Source organism: Hippopotamus amphibius, chromosome 3 (genome assembly GCF_030028045.1).
Source record: "Hippopotamus amphibius kiboko isolate mHipAmp2 chromosome 3, mHipAmp2.hap2, whole genome shotgun sequence".
In the NCBI taxonomy this organism is placed as follows: Eukaryota; Metazoa; Chordata; class Mammalia; order Artiodactyla; family Hippopotamidae; genus Hippopotamus; species Hippopotamus amphibius.
This window is the reverse complement of record NC_080188.1, coordinates 126,816,825-126,834,832: the sequence shown is the minus strand read 5'-3', so window position 1 is coordinate 126,834,832 and position 18,008 is coordinate 126,816,825. Positions and strand designations below refer to the sequence as shown.

At 59.7% G+C, this 18,008-nt stretch overlaps 2 protein-coding genes across 4 annotated transcripts; both read right to left on the bottom strand.

Annotated features, from left to right (window-relative positions):
• Nucleotides 1-142: 142 nt before the first annotated feature.
• RAB1B (RAB1B, member RAS oncogene family) lies at nucleotides 143-7,444 on the bottom strand. 2 transcript variants are annotated; one of them, XM_057728988.1, is made up of 6 exons: nucleotides 7,295-7,444; nucleotides 5,573-5,645; nucleotides 5,187-5,282; nucleotides 4,977-5,072; nucleotides 1,676-1,807; nucleotides 143-1,583 (listed from the first exon to the last, which is right to left on the bottom strand). In XM_057728988.1, the coding sequence occupies exons 1-6, from the start codon at nucleotides 7,306-7,308 to the stop codon at nucleotides 1,389-1,391; spliced, it is 606 nt and encodes a 201-aa protein (XP_057584971.1). In that variant the 5' UTR covers nucleotides 7,309-7,444; the 3' UTR covers nucleotides 143-1,388. The 2 variants fall into 2 exon arrangements, with proteins under 2 accessions (XP_057584971.1, XP_057584970.1); XM_057728987.1 differs by lacking the exon at nucleotides 7,295-7,444 and adding an exon at nucleotides 6,556-6,702.
• A 678-nt stretch (nucleotides 7,445-8,122) lies between these two features.
• Nucleotides 8,123-17,656, bottom strand: KLC2 (kinesin light chain 2). Of its 2 annotated transcripts, XM_057728318.1 has the most exons (16): nucleotides 17,554-17,656; nucleotides 16,575-16,849; nucleotides 13,976-14,206; nucleotides 13,762-13,831; nucleotides 12,887-13,109; nucleotides 12,156-12,243; nucleotides 11,938-12,039; nucleotides 11,673-11,846; nucleotides 11,466-11,565; nucleotides 10,765-10,814; nucleotides 10,589-10,656; nucleotides 10,056-10,164; nucleotides 9,806-9,964; nucleotides 9,605-9,729; nucleotides 9,386-9,443; nucleotides 8,123-9,088 (listed from the first exon to the last, which is right to left on the bottom strand). In XM_057728318.1, the coding sequence occupies exons 2-16, from the start codon at nucleotides 16,800-16,802 to the stop codon at nucleotides 9,005-9,007; spliced, it is 1,869 nt and encodes a 622-aa protein (XP_057584301.1). In that variant the 5' UTR covers nucleotides 16,803-16,849; nucleotides 17,554-17,656; the 3' UTR covers nucleotides 8,123-9,004. The 2 variants fall into 2 exon arrangements, with proteins under 2 accessions (XP_057584301.1, XP_057584299.1); XM_057728316.1 differs by lacking the exon at nucleotides 8,123-9,088 and having other exon boundaries at nucleotides 9,123-9,443.
• Between the last annotated feature and the right edge of the window lie 352 nt (nucleotides 17,657-18,008).

Below are 18,008 nucleotides of genomic sequence, written 5' to 3'. Positions count from 1 at the left end.
AATGGGTCAAGGACTTTCAACAGCAACCCTAGGACACACAGCCCAAGCCAGGACCCCTGTGTGGCCCACCAAGTCCAGGGCTCCAGTTCCAACCCCCACCCCAAGGTCCCTCGCACCACAGACCACACACAGCCACCACAACTTCCTTGCAAAAACCCTCGGCTCACCCGAGGGCCAGTGGAAATTTATTTTTTTTGTCCTTTCCATCTTTCCCCAAGTGGCTTTTCCTTGCAAAATGCCTGACGTGACACCAGAGGGGAACCTGGGAGTGGGGGGGGGGGCACCCCAAGGGGCAGCCCAGGGACTTAAATACAAGCTGGAGGGCAGGGCACAGGTGGGACAGGCAAGAGACAGCACAAGGGACATGGCTTCTCAGGTAGAGATCAAAGGTTTGCTTTCCTGCAGGAAGAAGCTGTGTCAGAGGGCAGGGGCCTAGGATCCTGGGTGGGAGGGAGGAAGTGGAGAGGCCCCCCCAACCCTGGGTGGCACCCACATTCCCAGAGAAGTAGCGACAGGGGATGAGGATCCGCCCTCACAGGCTCCGTGGGACGGAAGGGGGAGAATGAGCCAGATGTGCTGCCTCGCAGAAAGGGAGGAGGTGCTGGCAGAGTGAGGGTTAAGGCTGGTGCCCAGCCTCTGGCACGGTGGGCCTCCCGCCTCTGCCTGCCTTGGGGACAAAGGGGCACGGTGGGCAGGCAGCACATGGGCCTGGCTCTGGCAGGGCAGGGGGTGGCAGAAGCAGGCTCCCTCTGGGTTCAAGACAGAAGCCCAGCGTGGCTGCCCGCCCACCTGCCCTAGATGTGCTCAGACCCCACCGCAGCTGGACGGTTCGAGCTGTGAGTGTGGGAGGGGAGGCAGGGAGGAGAGGAAAAGTGGGCTGCTGGGCCCCTGTGGCCCCATGCCCGTCCTGAGGTCCAGCCCAGGGCCCTGAATCCCCTGGTCCCATTCCTGGCCCCAAGTGCTGACTGCAGCCAGGGGCAGTAGAGGCCAGGGAGGCCCTCAGCTCCTGGGGAAGAGGTTGTGCACGGGAGAGAAGGAAGAAGGGTAAGGAGAGGAACCCGCTGCAGCATACATGGGGGCAGGGGGAGGGAGACAGAGGAGCCCTCATCCAAAGGTGTGCAGTGGGGTATCTTTGAAAGTCACCTAGAGGCAGCAGCAGAGCAAGCCCACATCCCCACCCCAGCCACAGGTCCTGGGTGTCCTCCCTTGGAGGCCCTGACAGAACCGGGGCTCAGGGCAGCAGGCAGATGGGCCAGAGGGAGATGGGGAGCCTAGGACACCCCAAAGCCACAGATTCAAATGCCCCAGGAGAGGGAGGCACCTCCTGTCCCCTCCAGGGGCATCATCTGGAGAAGGTGCCCCCTCTGGTCCCACCCGACGAGCCCCTCCTAGCAACAGCCGCCACCAGCCTGCTTCACGGGGGTGCTGTCAATCTTGAGGTTGGGCCGCTCACCCCCTGAGGCTGCCCCAGGCCCCATCCGCTTTTTGATCTCAGCAGCCATGGTCATGAACGCCTGCTCGACGTTGGTAGCATTCTTGGCACTTGTCTCCAAGAAGGGGATGCCCAGGGAATCTGCAAACTCCTGACAAGGGGAGAGGAGAGAAGAGGAGGGGAGAGGGGGTGAGGGGCAGCAGGCCTCAGCCCACCCAGGCGGCCTGACCCAGGCCTGCTCACCTTGGCTGTGGTGTTATCCACCACCTTCTTGGTGGTGAGGTCGCTCTTGTTGCCCACCAGGAGCTTATTGACATTCTCGCTAGCATAGCGGTCGATCTCCTGTAGCCACTGCTTCACGTTGGCGTACGATTCCTAGAGGAACCAGACCAAACGTTACTTTGCTCCCAACTCCCACCCCTACCCTAGGCCTGGAGAACAGGGGTTTTGAGGGGAAAGGCGGTTGTCCTGGGCTCCTGAAAGAAGAAGGCACCCTGGGCTCAGGGACCCAGAGGAAGCTCATCCAGGCTTAGCTCTCCTTCCTGCCCTCCTCTGTCTGAGACCCCAAAAGCCAGGCCCAGCAGAGCCCCAGTGTCTGCCAAGAGCCCCGACACCTAAAGAGCTTAGGCCAAGGCCAGCCAGCTCTGCTTCCTGCAGCTGCTCGTGTCTCCCCGAAACATAGAAAAGGCCTAACCACATGTAGGGAGCAAACGGCATCAGAAGGGAGACAGGCCAGAGGGAAGACAGAAACGAAGGGTAACAGGTTAGCAAGAATTACAAAGTCCCCACAGGGGCCTTAAAATCCCTTTAAGGTTTGAACCCTTGGAGCCGGGTGGGAGGCGGAGGACCCTCGCCGAGGAGACCCTTGCCTATGTGGGAGACAGATATCCTGGGAACGGGGCCTAACACTCGTCCTACTTCTGCCACCAACAGCTTCCTCACTCAGCCTGGCTCTCCCTGCAGCCTGCCATGCCCTACCCCCCAATCCTGGCACGCCGACAAAGGACAGAACTTTTAGGAACATGCTTGAGCTAGAGCTGCTTTCCCTTCTTAGGAGCCAGAGGTCTGGTCATATCACACTGGGTTCAAACGTACACCTCCTGCCACACCCCAGGTGGGACCCTGTGCTGGGCACTGGGTTCAGATAATGGAATCATGCCTGGGCCCTGCCCTAAAGCACTCAGGGGACAGTGGAGGACTAGACTAGGATGCACACAATGGCAAGACAGGGTGACCAGCGCTGCAGGGAGAGAAGGCATGAGCTGGTGGAGCTCCGGCACCATCTCTGGCTGGGGAGGTTACAGCTGACCTCAGGGACTACCTGCAGGGACAACCCCCCCCCCCCCCCCCCACAGTGTGGGCACCAGTGGAGGGACGGGGATAGGGGCAAGGGGAGGAGACGACATACGCCGGGTCACAGGATGGGATGGGAGGGCTGTGGTGTCTTTGGGGAGAGGGAAAAGCGAAAAGTTGCTGCGACGCAGGCCCTGAGTAGGGAAGGAGAGGAAGAGGAGGCAGGCCCGCGCAGGGAGGGTCTCAGCCTGGCTAAATCTTAGACAACCAGGAGCCAGTGGAGGTTTTCTTAGGAAGGGAGCGGCAGGAGCACACCTGTGTTCTGGGAAGATAGTCCTGGCAGGAGTGCAGAGGCCAGATCAGACTAGCAAGAAGATGGAGACCAACTGGGAGATGGTTGGAATAATCCAGGGAAGAGATGTGCCCTGAGCCAGGGAATGAGGCAGGGAAGAGCACAGGATTTAGTCAGACCATCCTGGATTAAGCCCCACCTCTGCCATTTACTGTCTGACCCTAGATATGTCACCTGACCTCTCTGAACCTCAGCTTCCTCACTTCTATGAAACAGTACCTCCCGGTGGGGCTGTTGTGAGCATGAGATAATGCATGCAAGTCTGTCTCATAACAAGTGCTCAATTAGCAAGAGCTGCTATTCTCATCACGGCTATTATTACAAGGGGACAGATTTGAGAGAGATTTTTGGGGAGAACAGAGGGACCCAGGGACTGACAGGATGGGGGAGGGAAGAGTTTTCTGGTCAGGCCAACAGGGACTCTGTTATAAAGATGAGGATGCAGGAGCCAGTTCAGGAAGAGGTGGGAGGAACCAGCACCGGACATGCTGAGTTCTGCAGACGGCCTAGAAGCGGTCTAGGGCCAGGAAAGGATGTGCTGGGAAGCAAAGAACCCTGGGTTCAAACACTGGCTTTGCCTTTTCTGGCTGTGAAACCACGGGCAGCAAACTTAATGCATCTCCAAGCGTGTTTCCTCATCTGGAAAAGAGGGACCCCACCACTGAGTTTACTGGGTGATACTGTGAAGATGAGAATACAGACATAAAGTGCCCACAAAGTGCAGGACACAGAGGAGGTGACCCACAATGACAGCTGTTTAGCTGCAGGAATCACAAAACACAAAACAGAAGCCAAATCATAAGGTGGCCAGAACTGTGCAGGGACAGTCAAGAGGCGGCTTGGGGCAACCAGGAAGCATGAAATCTGGGGCTGTTGGGGGGCAGCACAGGACAGACCAGTAAAAAGTCACTGAAAAGAGAATCTAATGCGGCAAGAGGTGGGAGAGCTTGAGATGGTAACTTTTTCAAGGAGAGGGAAGAGAACAGAGTTAAAAGCCACGAGAGGCAAAAACTGAAGTGAAGTCACAGGATTTGGCAGTTGGAGGTCCCTGGTGACCTCTGTTTGAGTGGAGCACAGTTCACCCACAGCTTGTTGTCGAAGAGGCATCACAAGTCCCTGGTGAGCCGGACAGCCCAGCTGCCCCTTAGGGCAGGGACTCCTCCTGGCCTGGGACTGATACAAGCATCTCCATGTCCCCAGGGCCTGACCCCCGTGAAGCAACAAACTTTAAAAAGAACGAAACAGGTAGAATCAGTTGGCCTGGGTTTTCTGCCTCTGCCACTTAACCGGCTGCAGGGCCTAAGAAAGTCTTACCACCCTGAGCCAGTTCTTCAGCTGTAAATCAGGAATATAATACAAACCTCTCTGGAGTGCTATAAGCATCAAAGGGCTGTGACAGATTCTGTGAACTCTAAGGCCCGACAGGACTGTTGCTTACTGTTAAAATCAGCATTGCTGCCAATGACACACGACTAATGTTGTCACAGCAGACACAGGCCTCCCAGAACTCTGCTCACACAAGGCCCAGCGTGCAGGGCTCCCTCACTTTCTTGTGTAAGGGCCTCCAATTGCTTCTCCATGGTGTCTTTACCCAGGAGGCCACGGGCCCAGCACAGCAACCAAACAGCTGACTAAAACCCCACAAAACACAGGGGCCTGGAAGGTCTAGAATAAGGTGGCAAGTCTGACAAGGAGGTGAGGCCTGCTTCTGCCAAGGCCCTGCAGCAGGGCCTGGGGAAGATCCATTTCTGCAGCTATTTCCCTCCTTGTGAAATGAGTCCGAAAACAGTCTCCTTTCCAGGCAGCATGAGGAAGAGAGAATGGGAACAGTAAAAAGAAGCAAAAGCCAAAGATCTGAGGCTGAGGAGGCACAGTGGGGGATGATGAGCCCAGGAGTACCTGGTCCGTGACATCATACACCACAATGATGCCGTGAGCCCCCCGGTAGTAGCTGGAAGTGATGGTTCGGAATCGTTCCTGACCAGCTGTGTCCCACTGCAAGACAGTAAGAGAGAGGGCCAGATCAGCCCTGGGCTCCCTGCCCAGAGCCTCCTCCCCTCCCGAGGGCGATGTCTCTGCACCAGGGACTCTTGGAGGCGCAACACTCACGATCTGAAGTTTGATGGTTTTGCCATCCAGCTCAATGGTTCGGATCTTGAAGTCCACCCCGATGGTGCTGATGTAGCTCTCTGTGTATGTGTCATCCTGAAAGATTGGGGGCCAGTGAAATGGCCTGAGTGAACAGGTCTGAGGCCCATCTGGAAAACTTCCCTCCAGTTCCCTGCCCCAGCTGAGCTCCTAACTGCTAAGCCCCAGTTCTCAGCACCCACATCTTGCCAGCCCTATCCCTTGTTCAGTCAGATGTGTTGTCGGCCGGTCCTGCAACTTTATCCTTGGTCTCCAGGTCTTGCAACCACTACTCTCTGGGTTGCCCCCTCTCCCTCCGGCCACCAGTCAGGACCCCAGGTGGATGGTATGGGAAGCTTCTTACTCACAGCAAACCGCAGGAGCAAGCATGACTTGCCCACGCCCGAGTCACCAATCAAAAGCAGCTTAAACAGGTAGTCACTGGAGAGAAAGGATGGGAAGGTGTGAAGGCAGGCAGGGAGCCCACCCGCCATCATCCTGGAGTCACAACTACAGCGTTCTCCCACACTGTGAAGCGTGCCTTGGATTAGAGTACAAAGGCACTCACAAGATCCTCCCCACCCAAGTCCTGGGATGGGACAGGCCGACCACTCCCGATAACACAGCTGGCCCAAAGGGGTGCATCTGAAATCCTCCTTTACAGAGAAGGAAATGGAGGCACAGAAGGGAAGGTGCTTTGCCAAGGATCTCAACCAGTTACGTGACAGGGCTGGGTATCCTACCCAATTCCTGATAGACTCCATGGTTTCGGGTCCAGTAGGGGCTATTTAGGGAAACCCTCCTACACTGCCCTGTGCCCTACCTGACTTGGCAGGAGAGACCCCAGAAGTGGAAGCCAGGGCTCAGCCTAGGACTTATAAACTGAATATCTATGTAAAGAGCCTGGTATGAAGCCTCTAAGGAGAGATGGTCAACAAGTGGCAACAATAACAGCAGGTAAAATGTATCCAGTTCCTACGTGCCCTGGCCCTGTACTAAGTACCTCAAACGCTTCATCTCATTTAAGCCTCACAACAGTCCAATGAAGTGAGTGCTGTTATTCCCAACTAAGGAAACCGGAGGCCAGAGAAGGGAAGTGACTTGCCCTAAGTTACACAGCTGTTAACTTCAATACTGGAAGCCAGGTTCAGACTCCAAAGTCTTTGTGAAAGCCTGTTGGTTCCCTTCTCTGTTACCCCTTATAATCCAGCTCAGAGCTTCACGCTTCCCCAAGGAAATCTGAGGCCAGGATTTGGAGCAGAAAAAAGGAAGTGACAGAAGAGGAAGAAAATAACTGACACTCGGGGAAAACTGTCAGTGGGAAGTCGGGGCAGAGATGTGGGCCACCTACCCGTAGGGGGAGTGACCAAGAAGTGAGGAGAGTTTGAGAAACAAAGAATTCCACTGGAAGGGAGGAAGCAAATGCCACATTCATCTAAACTTCATCAGCAGGGTGACGGTGAAGAGAAGGGGTGTGACGGTGGCGCCGGGGGCTTGCGCAAAGCGGAGGGGAGGGCGGCAGGGGACCGGCCGCTGGGAGCGGCAGCGCACTCTGATCCAGATGAAGGGCCAGGCGGCAGCCCCGAGGGGAGGACCTGCGGGAGAGCTTCCCAGCGGGCCAGCCCCCAGCAACCGGATTCCGGCAGGACGGGAGGGCAGAATGCACGGCCCGACCTAAAGGGCCCGAGACCAGAAACTCTGGTGACGGGCTCCACAATGCCGGGACCCTCGTTAGCACCCAGGCCGCCGCTCTCAGGCAGCAGGTGGGGAAACTGAGGCCCGGAAACACCCGGGCTGCGGGGTCACCTGACCGACAAGGCCTGCTAGTGCCGGTGCCTTGGGCTCCAAGTGGTGTCCCTCGAGGTCGCAGTCTCCGGGTCCGGATGCAAGAACTCGGGGTGCCGCGCCGGGGTCCTGGGGCCCCCGGGGGAGGGGCAGGACCCGGATGTGAGGGGGGGAGGTCAGCGGAAGAGGGACCCGGATGTGGGGGCGCCGCGCAGTCCTGACCCGGGCCGGACAATCCCAGTAAGCGTACAGCCCCGTACTCGGGATCGAGGCTGCGCCGGACGGCGCGGGCGGGGCGCACTCACTATTCGGGGTTCATGGCGGCGGCGGCGGCCCGCTCGGTCGCTCCCAGTCAGCTCTGCTCCGCCTCCCGTTCCAAGATGGTGGCCGCTCCGCCCCAGAGGCCCCGCCCGCGACGCGCAGGCGCAAACGCTCCCGACTGGGGTCCTCGCCGAGTCGCTCCTCGGAACTTGTAGTCTCCTTACATTGTCCAACTCACCTCCGCTGCGCAGGCGTAAAGCGGAGAGGCCCACGCCCCACCATCGCCGCGCATTGCCTTCTGGAGCTTGTAGTTCGCTCCCTACAAGTACCTGTGCTTGAGGACAGCGCTCGGGAGCCTGACAGCGTCCCCGAGCTGGATGTTCAATTCAGTGCTGGGGTTGGCACGTTTCACATCTGTCTGACAGAGGCATTCATCCTTATACTCCCCGCTCCCGGAAGCATTAATAAAAGTTCATTTATCCAGGGTTCTTTGTGTGCTGGCGCTCCTAACTCCCAGGCGCAAACCCCAGGAAGTTGTGTCCCACATTTTATAGACGAAAAAAATCGAGTCTCAGTAACTCGCTCAAGGTCAAAGAGCTTGGTAAGGGCCAAAGCGCAATCAAAGCCCGTGGTCTCTAGAATCTCAGAGATGAAGCTTGTTAGGAAAAAAGTCTTGAATCTGTGGGGCCCCAAACAATTCCGGGATAGGTGAAGACTATCTGGGTTCCAGCTGCGCAGGACCAGACGTGAGCGAGACACACGCATACACACACACACACACTCACTCACTCGCAGTCTCTCCTGACCCCACCCCAACCTAGAGACGTAGAGACACTACGAGCCCTCGGCCTCCGCCCCAAAACAAGCCCAGCTCAGAGTCAAACCGTCTTTATTTCTACAGCAACATTTGAAAATAGAGAGCGACCGCCTCACCTCCCAACTGGGGCTGCCCCTCCTGCCACAGGGGGCCATATCACTGCCCCTTGCAAGAAGCTGCAGGCGTGGGAAGAGGCGTGGCAGGATGGCTCTACGGGCGGTGCCCGGGGCGGGGTCAGGCTGAGCCTGGGCGGGCCGGGCGGGAGGGGCAGTGCATAAGACCGGGCTGCAGGGCAGGGCCCGGCGATGAGAGGGCCGGCGGGAGAGGGCTCTCTGTTCTGGGGCACGGGGAGATGCGGGGCAGGGCGCACCCCTCAGAGGCCAGGAGGAACGCGAGACTGCCCAGGGAACCCTTTTGGGGAGGCGCCGCCCCTGAGATGTGGAGCCTGGGAGATACCACCGCACGGAATGGGGGTGATTAAGGCCTGGGCGGTACCACTAGAGAAGGGTGGGGTGACCGGATAGTACCAAGGACTGAGGGGAGGGGTGCGGCCAATAACTTATTTCTCTATATACAGAAGCAACGGCCGGCGGAGGGCAGGGTGCTGAAGGGACGGCAGGTGCTTAGTGTTCCTGGATCTGGGGTCTGCGGAGGGCGGGCCACGGAGCCTCTCTCTACCTTGGAGACCCCGGCCAGACCCTCCCCTCCAACAGAGGGAGCCCTGTTCGAAGGAATAAATAAGGGGTGGAGCTGGAACGCGCGGGCCCAGCCTCCAGGGCTCAGGCTGAGATTACAAGGGAGGAGGTTACCCTGAGATTGAACAGAAAAGACAGGGGTCCTTGGGAGAGACAGGGGGGGCAAGCAGCAGGCCCATGCGCAGGGCTGGGGTGGGGACAGTGCCGGATGGAGACTCTGGCGACCGGCTGCCCCTTCAGGATTAGCCCACGAGGGAGCTTCGTCGGGAGAGGTCCATGGAGCTGGAGCTGAGGGTGCGGCTATCAGAGAGGCCTGTGCCTCCAGGCTGTGGGCAGAGGGGCAGGGAGCTCAGCCTCGTGCTGCTGCCAGTTTGTGCTTCCCTGGGGCCCTGACACTCCCACCCACCTCCTCAGTTACTGTGTTGCCACTGGCCCACTCACAGTCAGGAGCTGGGTTTCCCTCACTTGTCTCCCCAGGGTCCAGCCCAAAGCCAGGCCTGGGATGGAGACAGGAAGTGCTGCTGGATGAACAGACATGCCTGAGACGCTCCGCGGGTACACAGGACATGCAGGCCTGGGGCCGGGGCCTCAGCTGCACGGTGCCGACAACCACCCACCCGTACCTGGACTGGCTCTTCCACACTCTTGTTGAGGAAGTTGAGGGAACTGGCCCGCTTCATCCTGGGGGGAAAGGGCGGTCAGGATTTGCCCACAGTGGAACTGGGGGAGGATGAGGGAGGGGGTCAGGTTGGGGCAGGGGAGGGAGCCTGATGGGAAGGGAGACTTGGTGGAGGGTGGAGCTTGAGAGAGTAGAGGGAGTTCACCCTGGGTCCAGAGCTCACCTGGGGTTTGGGGGCTCCTGGGGGCTACCACCCTGCAGCTTCTTCACCAGCATCTCACTGCTGCGCCTCAGGGCATCTCGGAGCTTCCCGAAGGAGCCACTGCGCCGCAAGGAGCCGCTGCCATCCTGCGGGGTAGACAGGTTGGTCTCTGTGCCATGCTGGCTACACAGCCTCCTGGCCCAATCCAGCCCCCAGACTCACCCCGCTCCACTCGGCTGCAGGCCCTGCTTCCTCGAGGTCAGACTCAGACCGAGCCCCGGCAGCCCCGGGCACGTCTCGGCTGCCACGGCGGTCTCCGCGCCCCCCGCTGCCATCTTTCAGCAGCTCCACCACCTTGGTCTGGCTTGCAGGGTCCAGGCCCTGAGGGAGGGAGGGTGCATCAGGCAGAGCCTTAGGCCCTGACTGGATCACACACAGGGCCACGCAGGTCCCTGCCCACACGTCACCCTACCTGCTTGCGGCTGCGGCTGGCGCAGTCCTCCAACGTGTGTGCGGCTTCCAGCTTGCCCTGGCGCCGGTACAGGGCCCCCAAGCTGCGCAGGGTGGTGTTTACCGTGGGGCTGCAGATGGGAGAGCAGGATGGTCTCCAGCTCCGTGTTCCCCAGGAGCCAGGCCCCATCCTGACACCCAGCCCACACTGGCCCTGAGGAACCATCCGGCCAACCAAAATCAAGCCCCTTCTATGTGTCGGGCCCTGTGCTAGGTACGCCTGGAGTCACCTGTCTTGGGGAATCACCTCAGGGCCCTAAGTGGGATGTTGCCACCAGGATTAAAAGCTGGAAAACCTGGGCACATAATAATCAGGCTGTCATGGGACAGAAAGCCTTCTGACAGGTGGCCTGTGACCTGGGCCTTGACAGACGAGCTGACGGAGGTGTGTGTTCTGGGGCTGAGCAGTATGGAGTGTGGAACCTGGCCTCGGCCCCCACCCAGGATGCCACTGCCTGGCTCTCTGCTCACCCAGTCCTGCCCTGCTGTCCTCACCTGTCTACTTTACAGGCCTTGTACCAGCTGCCATATTCCCCATAGGGGGTGCTGTCCCGGCGCTTATCCTGGGGGAAAGAGATGAGTGGAAGGTGGGAAAGGCCCTCCCCTCTATACACCCCCAGCCTCATCCTGCCTCCATGGACACCCGCTCCAGCCCTGCCCCACAGAGCTACCTTGCTCTCCTCCCGTTCCTCTGCGTGCATCCAGATGGGCTTGTTGTCCCCTGGAGGGAGAGAAGGGGCTGTCACCAGCCTCTCATGTAGGCCTCTCCTTCTTGGGCTGGACATAGGACTGGGGTCTGGGGGGAGGTCAGGGGTGCTCAAGAAGGGCCAGGGTTGGGCTTCGTTGAATGAATGAATGGACAAGAAACCGACCCGAAACATGACTGACCCTCCTCTGGAACAGAGATGTCTGGGGCACAGGCCTGTGCTTGAGGGGCTTGCAACTGGGGGATGTGGGAAGCAGACCCTCACATACCTCAGGACCATGGCCTGAGATGATGCTAGGCCTGAATGATGGGCCAGGCTGAGGAGTCCCAGAGCAGGAAGTAACCGACTGTCAGGGGCCAGAAGGTGGTTTCCCAGTGTGGGAGACATTTGGACTAGGTCCTCACGCTGAGCATGGGTTGTCCAGCAGAGAAAGGGGAAGAGGTTCTGGGCCGAGGGCACACGTATGCAAAAGGAGGGCATTGCATGGGTACAGATTCCCAGGAGGCTGTGTGGGTTAGATGTGTGTGCTCACGTGTGCACACAAGTGGCTGCAGACCAGCCAGACCCCAGGCGTGAGGCCTGTCTGGCTGAGGTGCTCGTGCTGGACGCTACTGGCTGAGCCGGCCCGTGCCGGGTGAGCTGGGGCACACAGCGGCCGCGCTCACCGTTGACTGAGCCGAACTCCTTCTCGTGAGCGCGGGTGAGGATCTCCTTGTACAGGGTCTCTGCATCCTGGTACTTGCCCTGCTTCAGGTAGCAGGAGGCCTGGAGGGGCAGGGCCCAGTGGGTGAGCAGGATGTAAGGGGTTGAGCCTTTTCCTCTCCCCTCTCCCGCCTCCCCCTTCCTCCAGCTCCCCCTCCAGCCCAGGACACCAGGTTGTTCTTGGTCTTGGCCACGTTGGGGTCGTCAGGCCCAAGGCGTGTGGCGTAGATCTCCAGCGCCCGCCGGTAGTAGTATTCCACCTCCTCAGCTTTGCCCTGGTTCTGGCACAGCAGGGCCAGGTTGCTCAGCTGCTTGGCCACGTCTGGGTGAAACTTGCCCAGAACCTGGGACAGAAGCAGGAACCAGTGGCTGGGGTTGGGGCCTAACCCCCACCTGCCCAGCCCACCTGGCCCGCCCAGCCCTGCCTGCTCCCACCTTCTCCCGGATCTCCAGCGCCCGCTTGCACAGAGGCTCGGCCTCCTTGTACTTGCCCCGCTTGCCATACAAGACTGCCAGGTTGTTCAGTGTCGCCGCCACCTAGCGGGTGGGAGAACGGAGGCTTCGTGACCTGGGACCCTGCTGGGCAGGGTCTCTGGGACCTGGGAGCTGCAGGGGGGAGCGGAAGCCCCCACCTCCCAGCCAGCCTCACTCACAGCTGGGTGGTCCTTGCCCAGTGTCTTCTCGCGGATGGCCAGGGCATCATTCAGCAGGTGGGCAGCCTCCTTGTACTTGTTCTGGTCCCTGGAGGCAGGTGGGAGCATGATGAGGGTTATCCTCCAGCCCAAAGCCCTCCTCCTAGTGGCCCAGGATCCCTGTAGTCGCTCCTCCTGTACTTACTGATGAGTGAACATGATGGGGTGTGACCCGGAGTGTGGGGAGATGTGGTCAGCCCCTGCCTTCTGGCTGGGGGGCTTTGCGCAGAAAGGGCATGCAGGGCTGGGGTACGAGCCAGACTCCCCGAGATCCCAGCCTCACCGCCTTGTGCCATGTGCACCTTGTTCTCTATTCCCCAGGGCCTTTGCTCATGCTGTGTTTCTGCCAAGGAAGCCTCCTCCAACCCTGCTGCGTTCTGAGTGAACTCAACTTTCACCAAAGGCCGTCCTCAAGACTTGGTGCTGGAGAAACTGTGCCCCTGGTGCGCTGTCCCCTCCCTGGTCATGTCCAGGCCTTTCTCCTCCACTAGACTGAGACATAGCCATGTCTGTAGTCCAGGCACCCTGTGGGCTCAGCCCTCTCTGGGGACGAGATCCTTCTCTCTCTGTCACCCAACTGCCTGGTGGAACCCAAGTACTGGCCCAAGGCAGGCACTGAGGATTTGGGACCCAGGGCTGGAGCCTTCAGGAAGAGTGCTCCCGTGGGTGACTGTAGCCGGAGGAGCCCTCACCGATAGACCAGTGCCAGGATGTTCAGCATGGTGGCCACATCAGGGTGGTCATGGCCCGATGTCTTCTCCAGGTCCTCGAGGGCCTGCTTGCAGAGGGGCACAGCCACCTCGTAGCGGCCCTGAGAGGCGTACTGGATCACCAGGTTGTGCAGGGTGCGGAGCCGAGCCGGGATTTCATAACCCCCGTGCTGGGCAGCCACATCTCCTCCTCCAGGGCCACGGGCTGCAAAAAGCCAAGGGTGGGCGGTCAGAGGTACCAACTGCCCCCTGAGCTGGACCGGCACACGCCAGTCACACCTTTGATTGACCTCACACGTTGCCCCAAGCAAGTCACTAAGCATTCGCTCTCAGTTTCCCCATCTGTAGAGTGGGTCTAGTCACCCCACAGAAATCCCAGCTCCAGCACTTAAAGCTGTGTGTCCCAGAGCAAGTTGCCTAACCCCAAGCCTCAGCCTCCTCATCTGCAGAAGGGAGGCTCCGATTTGCCCACCACACGATCTGCAAGGCCGGCACTGGCCCGGGGCTCAGCACTGCGCATGCGTCCTCCTTTAACCCTCAGAGGATGCTCAGGGAGGAAAAGAAACTCTACCAGTGATCACAGAGCAAGTGGCGGCAGAGCAGGGCTCGCACCCAGGCCGGGCTGCTCCAAAGCTCTGAATTGTGAAGCCTGCTCCTCATAGAACTTGGGGGGATGAGAGAAGCAACATGTAAAACCTGCCTTTTAAGCCCTCATGCTGGGATGTTATAATCAGAAACAAGGCAGGAAAGAACATGGCAGCCACACAGACCTCGTCTGCTGTGACCTCTGGGTCCCAAGGACCAGGAGTTCACACAGCCTTCCTTTCCCACCCCCAGAGCCAGCTGGCCCTCCGCACCTGGGCTCTGCTCCTCCTCATTGGGGAACAGGTCATCCAGGGAGTCTTTGGGGACATCCCCCTTCTCCTCCTGGGGAGGAAGACAGGATGAGCATCAGGGAAAGGAGGCAGCCCAGGGGTCAGCGGGCTGGGTCGGAGCCACGTCTGCCCCCGCCGTCCCTCCCTGCTCCCAGGCACCCCGCGCCCCCACCCAGTGGCCTGCAGTGGGGCTCACGTTGGGGGACGTGTCCTCATCCAGCTTGCGGATCTGGCTCATGAACAGCAAGTGCTGCTTCTCCTCCTCGAGCTGGGCTACAGCCTGCTCGCTGCGCTGCAGCTTCTGCTGTGTTCCTGCCAGCTCCTCTCGCAGCCACTGGTTCTCCTGCACCAGGCGCCGCACCTGAGCCCGCAGCTTCTGCTTCTCTGACTCTACAGCCCCCAGGTGGCTCGACAGCGCCAAGATCACCTGTGGCAGCCAACCGGAATGGAGGTCAGAGCCCTGTCCACCCATCAGCCTGGTGCCCAGAGAAGAGCCAGGCCCAGGAGCTGCAAGGCTGAGGGCCCCAAAGTTCTCCTTTTATCGAGGGAGTTTTGCCTCAGGGCCCCCAACAGACCATACAAAGCCTGAGACCTGAACCCGGGAGGCTTGGGGATCCCCAACTCCTTCATTCTGCGGTCAGGAGCCCTGGGCTCCCAGGCTCGCTCTGCTAGACTCTGAAAAAGCCCATCCCCTTTCCTGGGCCTCCAGCTAGTCCTCCGCACTGATGGTCCAGTTTCCACCTTGTTGGGCTGTTCTGATCATGAAGAGCGCTGGCTGGGTGCTGCCCTTTCCGCGAGCTGTCCGCTCTCTTCCTGTCTCCTAGGAGTTGTACTCAAGCCCTGTAGTCAGAGTCACTATACCACTGCCCCTGGCCCAGGGCTAGCGCTTTCCCAAAGAACCCTGATAAACAGCTGAAGGACATCTGAAAGACCCCATCCTGACTTCTGCCAAGGGGTCAGGGCAGCCCCTGCCCTTCTGCAGCTCCCAGGGAGGGAAGGGGGTATGTGTCCTAAACCTGCAGTGTCTGGAAAGCCACAGGGGCAGGTAAGGGGACCCAGAGGCCTCAGCCTCAGGCCCCATCTCTCTCCCCAAACTCCATAACTCCCTTCCTGAGCTTCCAGGCTCTTCCCGCCTTGGGCCTTGCACAGGCTCTACCCTTTCTCCATCCTTCATGGTCAGGATCATTTATGCAGTGAAGTCTCTTATGCCCTCAGCCCCAGGAAAGCAGGGCACCTCCCCCACCCTCCATGCCATCCTGTTGTCCATCTGTGCCCGTACACACTGGGAGGGGGCCCTGGTGTGTTCATCTCTGTACCTGGCAGTCAACTGGCCGAGGAGTGAAGGACCAACGTATCGCCCCCCACCCCAGAGGGCTAGGCAGTCTGGGACCCTGTGCTTTCTAGTTGATTAGCAAATGCCTAAGTGACAGATGTTTTCACAACCACTAGCTTTTTAAAAAATTCCCTAAACAGCCTGGAAGTATATACGGCAGATGGCATGATCCCTATTTTAAAAACTAGGAAACCAAGATGCTACCACCTGCCTAGGATTCGCGGAGCCAGGCAGTGTCTCAGCCAAGATCTGAGTAGGCCAAGACTCTTTCCCCGAGAGTCTAACTCCTCGCCCATCCCAACGCCTCCTGGACATCTCCATCTGTGTGTCATCCCGGCCCCAACTTAAGAGGGCCCAAACAGAACTGCTGACCCATCCGGGCTCTCTCCTTCTCTTGTGCTCAAACCACAAACCTGGAGTTACCCTGCCCTCCTCTCTCTCCTTTAGTCCATCCCCAGGCCCTGCTGGACCTATCTCCAGAACATCTGGAAGTGGCCCCCTTCTTACTACCCTCATGTCCACCCCTTTACTCCAAGCCACCATTTCTCATTTGAAGTCCAGCGGTGCCTTCCTAACACCTGCCACCTCCTTCTACCCTGACCCACAATCGTTCATTCTCTACACCTCAGCCAGAGAGAGTTTTTAAAACCTAAGCCAGACTGTGTCCCTTGACTGCTTAAACCCTCCAAAGGCTTCCTGATTTCCTGAGAATAAAATCCAAACTAATAAGGCATGCATGATCTGGTCCCTGCTTTCTCCACAGGCCTTTTCTGTCCCTCTATTTCTCCATGGAGCTCTAGTCAGACAGGTCTCTCAGTTCTCCCACCACAAGATCTTTTCAACCTCAGGACCTTTGCACATGCAACCTCTCACTCTCCTCCTTTTTCTGGAGGCTGGTTCATTCTTTCCCTCAGGTTTTGATTTAAATGCCATTTCCTCAGAAGTCTTGACCAATAGATAAGACCCCCTGTTATATATAAGCTATCACAAGATCTTGCTCTTTTCTTTGGAGAATTTATAATGTTGAATAAATATGTGTTTCTGACTCTCTTCCTCCTGGACTAGGGCAGGGATCTTGTCTGTCTTGTTGGACCTTCCTGGCACCTAACACATTGCCTGGCACATAGTAGGCACTTGATAACTTACCTGTTAACAAATGAATAAAAGAACGGGGGTGGGGTGGGGGGGTGGTCCTTAAGGGTTTCCTTTTTGTTTTCCTAGGCCATGCAGTCTCTGCTACCTAGCAGATAAGACACATGATCAGGCTCTCCTGGTGCCAGGCATGGCTGGGGTCTTCAAAGCCCTCCCATTTCTTCAACAGATATTTACTGGGATCCTACCACGAGGCCCCAGGGGACAGATTCTTCCTTCCCTGCTGATTCTGTTATTACATTGCGAGGATTCCCCTGGAAGACACCATCCCTCCCATGACCTCCCTCCTCAGCATCCCAGATCAGCCTACCTGTGCCTCCCCCAGCCCCAGCTCGATGGCCTCCAAGGAGCGTCGCAGCAGGACACAGCGCTCCTGTGAGCCGGGCTCTGCCTCACCAGCTTCATGAGCGACCAGGGGAGCGAGAAGGGCACGATGTTCTCCGCGCAGGGTCTCTAGCCCTTGGATGACGGCCTTGGTGCCCAGCACGATCTCATCTTGACTCAGCTTCTCCTCCCGAGGAAGCACCATCGTGGCCATGGCCGTGCTGCCTGTGAAGGCGAGAGGGCGGGCAGGGGGTGCCGGGCCTGGGACCACGCCGCCGTCCGCCCCGGATTAGGTAAACACCTAGGGTCCCCGGACGCCTGGGTCCCCGGGGTGCACGTCCCCCAGGCGGCAGTCTGCACCGTGCTCGTGCTCGGCCTACAGGGGGCGCGCCCGGCTCGTCTCGGCCCGGGAGACGCAATGCGGTGAGACCGGCGAGGCTGGACCCGGATTCGGCCCAGACCACTGGCTCAGGCCGGCTTAGGCGACCCAGCCTCGGGGCTTCCCTGGAGACTCCCTTAGCCAGAGCCGGGCACGCCAGAGGATGGCCTTACGGGGATAGTGGGGGTTCACTCCCGTTCGGAGGCACCGGCCCCTCTGGGAGATCCGGCCCCAGCCCCCTCGGGCAGCCCCCACCCCAACAGGCAGGCCAAGCCACACAGCCCCTCCTCCTGGGCCGGCCGACCCTGGGGAGACCCACCCCCTAAGGAGCTGACATCTCGGGTTCCTCGTGCCCCGCCAGGCCGCGCCCATGATGACCCCTCCCCATAGGCCAGCACGACGTCCTGCGGACCCCTCCCCTGAAAAGGCCGAGCTCCCGCCCCCGGCCACCCAGGACCGCGCCCCCTCCCCGCGGGCTGGCCTGGCCCTTTCACAGGCCGCGCCCACGACGACCCCTCCCCTAGGCCGACCCAGAGCCGCCCCCCCCCCCCCCCCACCTGCCCCGGCCCGATCGGCCCGCGCGGACCTGCGTCTCCCGCTCGGGCCCGCCTCCCGCTCCGGCTCCGGCTCCGGCTCCCACCCCGCTTCACCCGGACCAGCAGCCTCGAGCGGGTCCCACCGCCTCCATCCCGCCGGCCTTCCCAGCAATCCCTGCGCCGCCTTAAAGGTGAAGCCTGTACCTTGGCGGCGTCGGAGGGGGCGAAACCCACGGCTCGGCCCGCTGGCTGCCTTAAAGGAGCACGCCGGCTGGGCCCACTCCAGGCAAGGGGGAGGGATCCGGGGGCGTGGCCGTCGGGATGGGGCGTGGTCACCGGGGCGCGGGGCGTGGGCTCGCCCCGGGCGTAGGTCCCCTGCCCCCGCCTCCCACTCCTGGCGGCCTCGGATTCCTCCGCTGTAACCCGCCCCGAGGCCGCGGGGGGTGGGAGTGTGGACAGGCTGGGGAGGGTGTGCACCTGAACTTGCCCAGTACCTCGGCCAGAG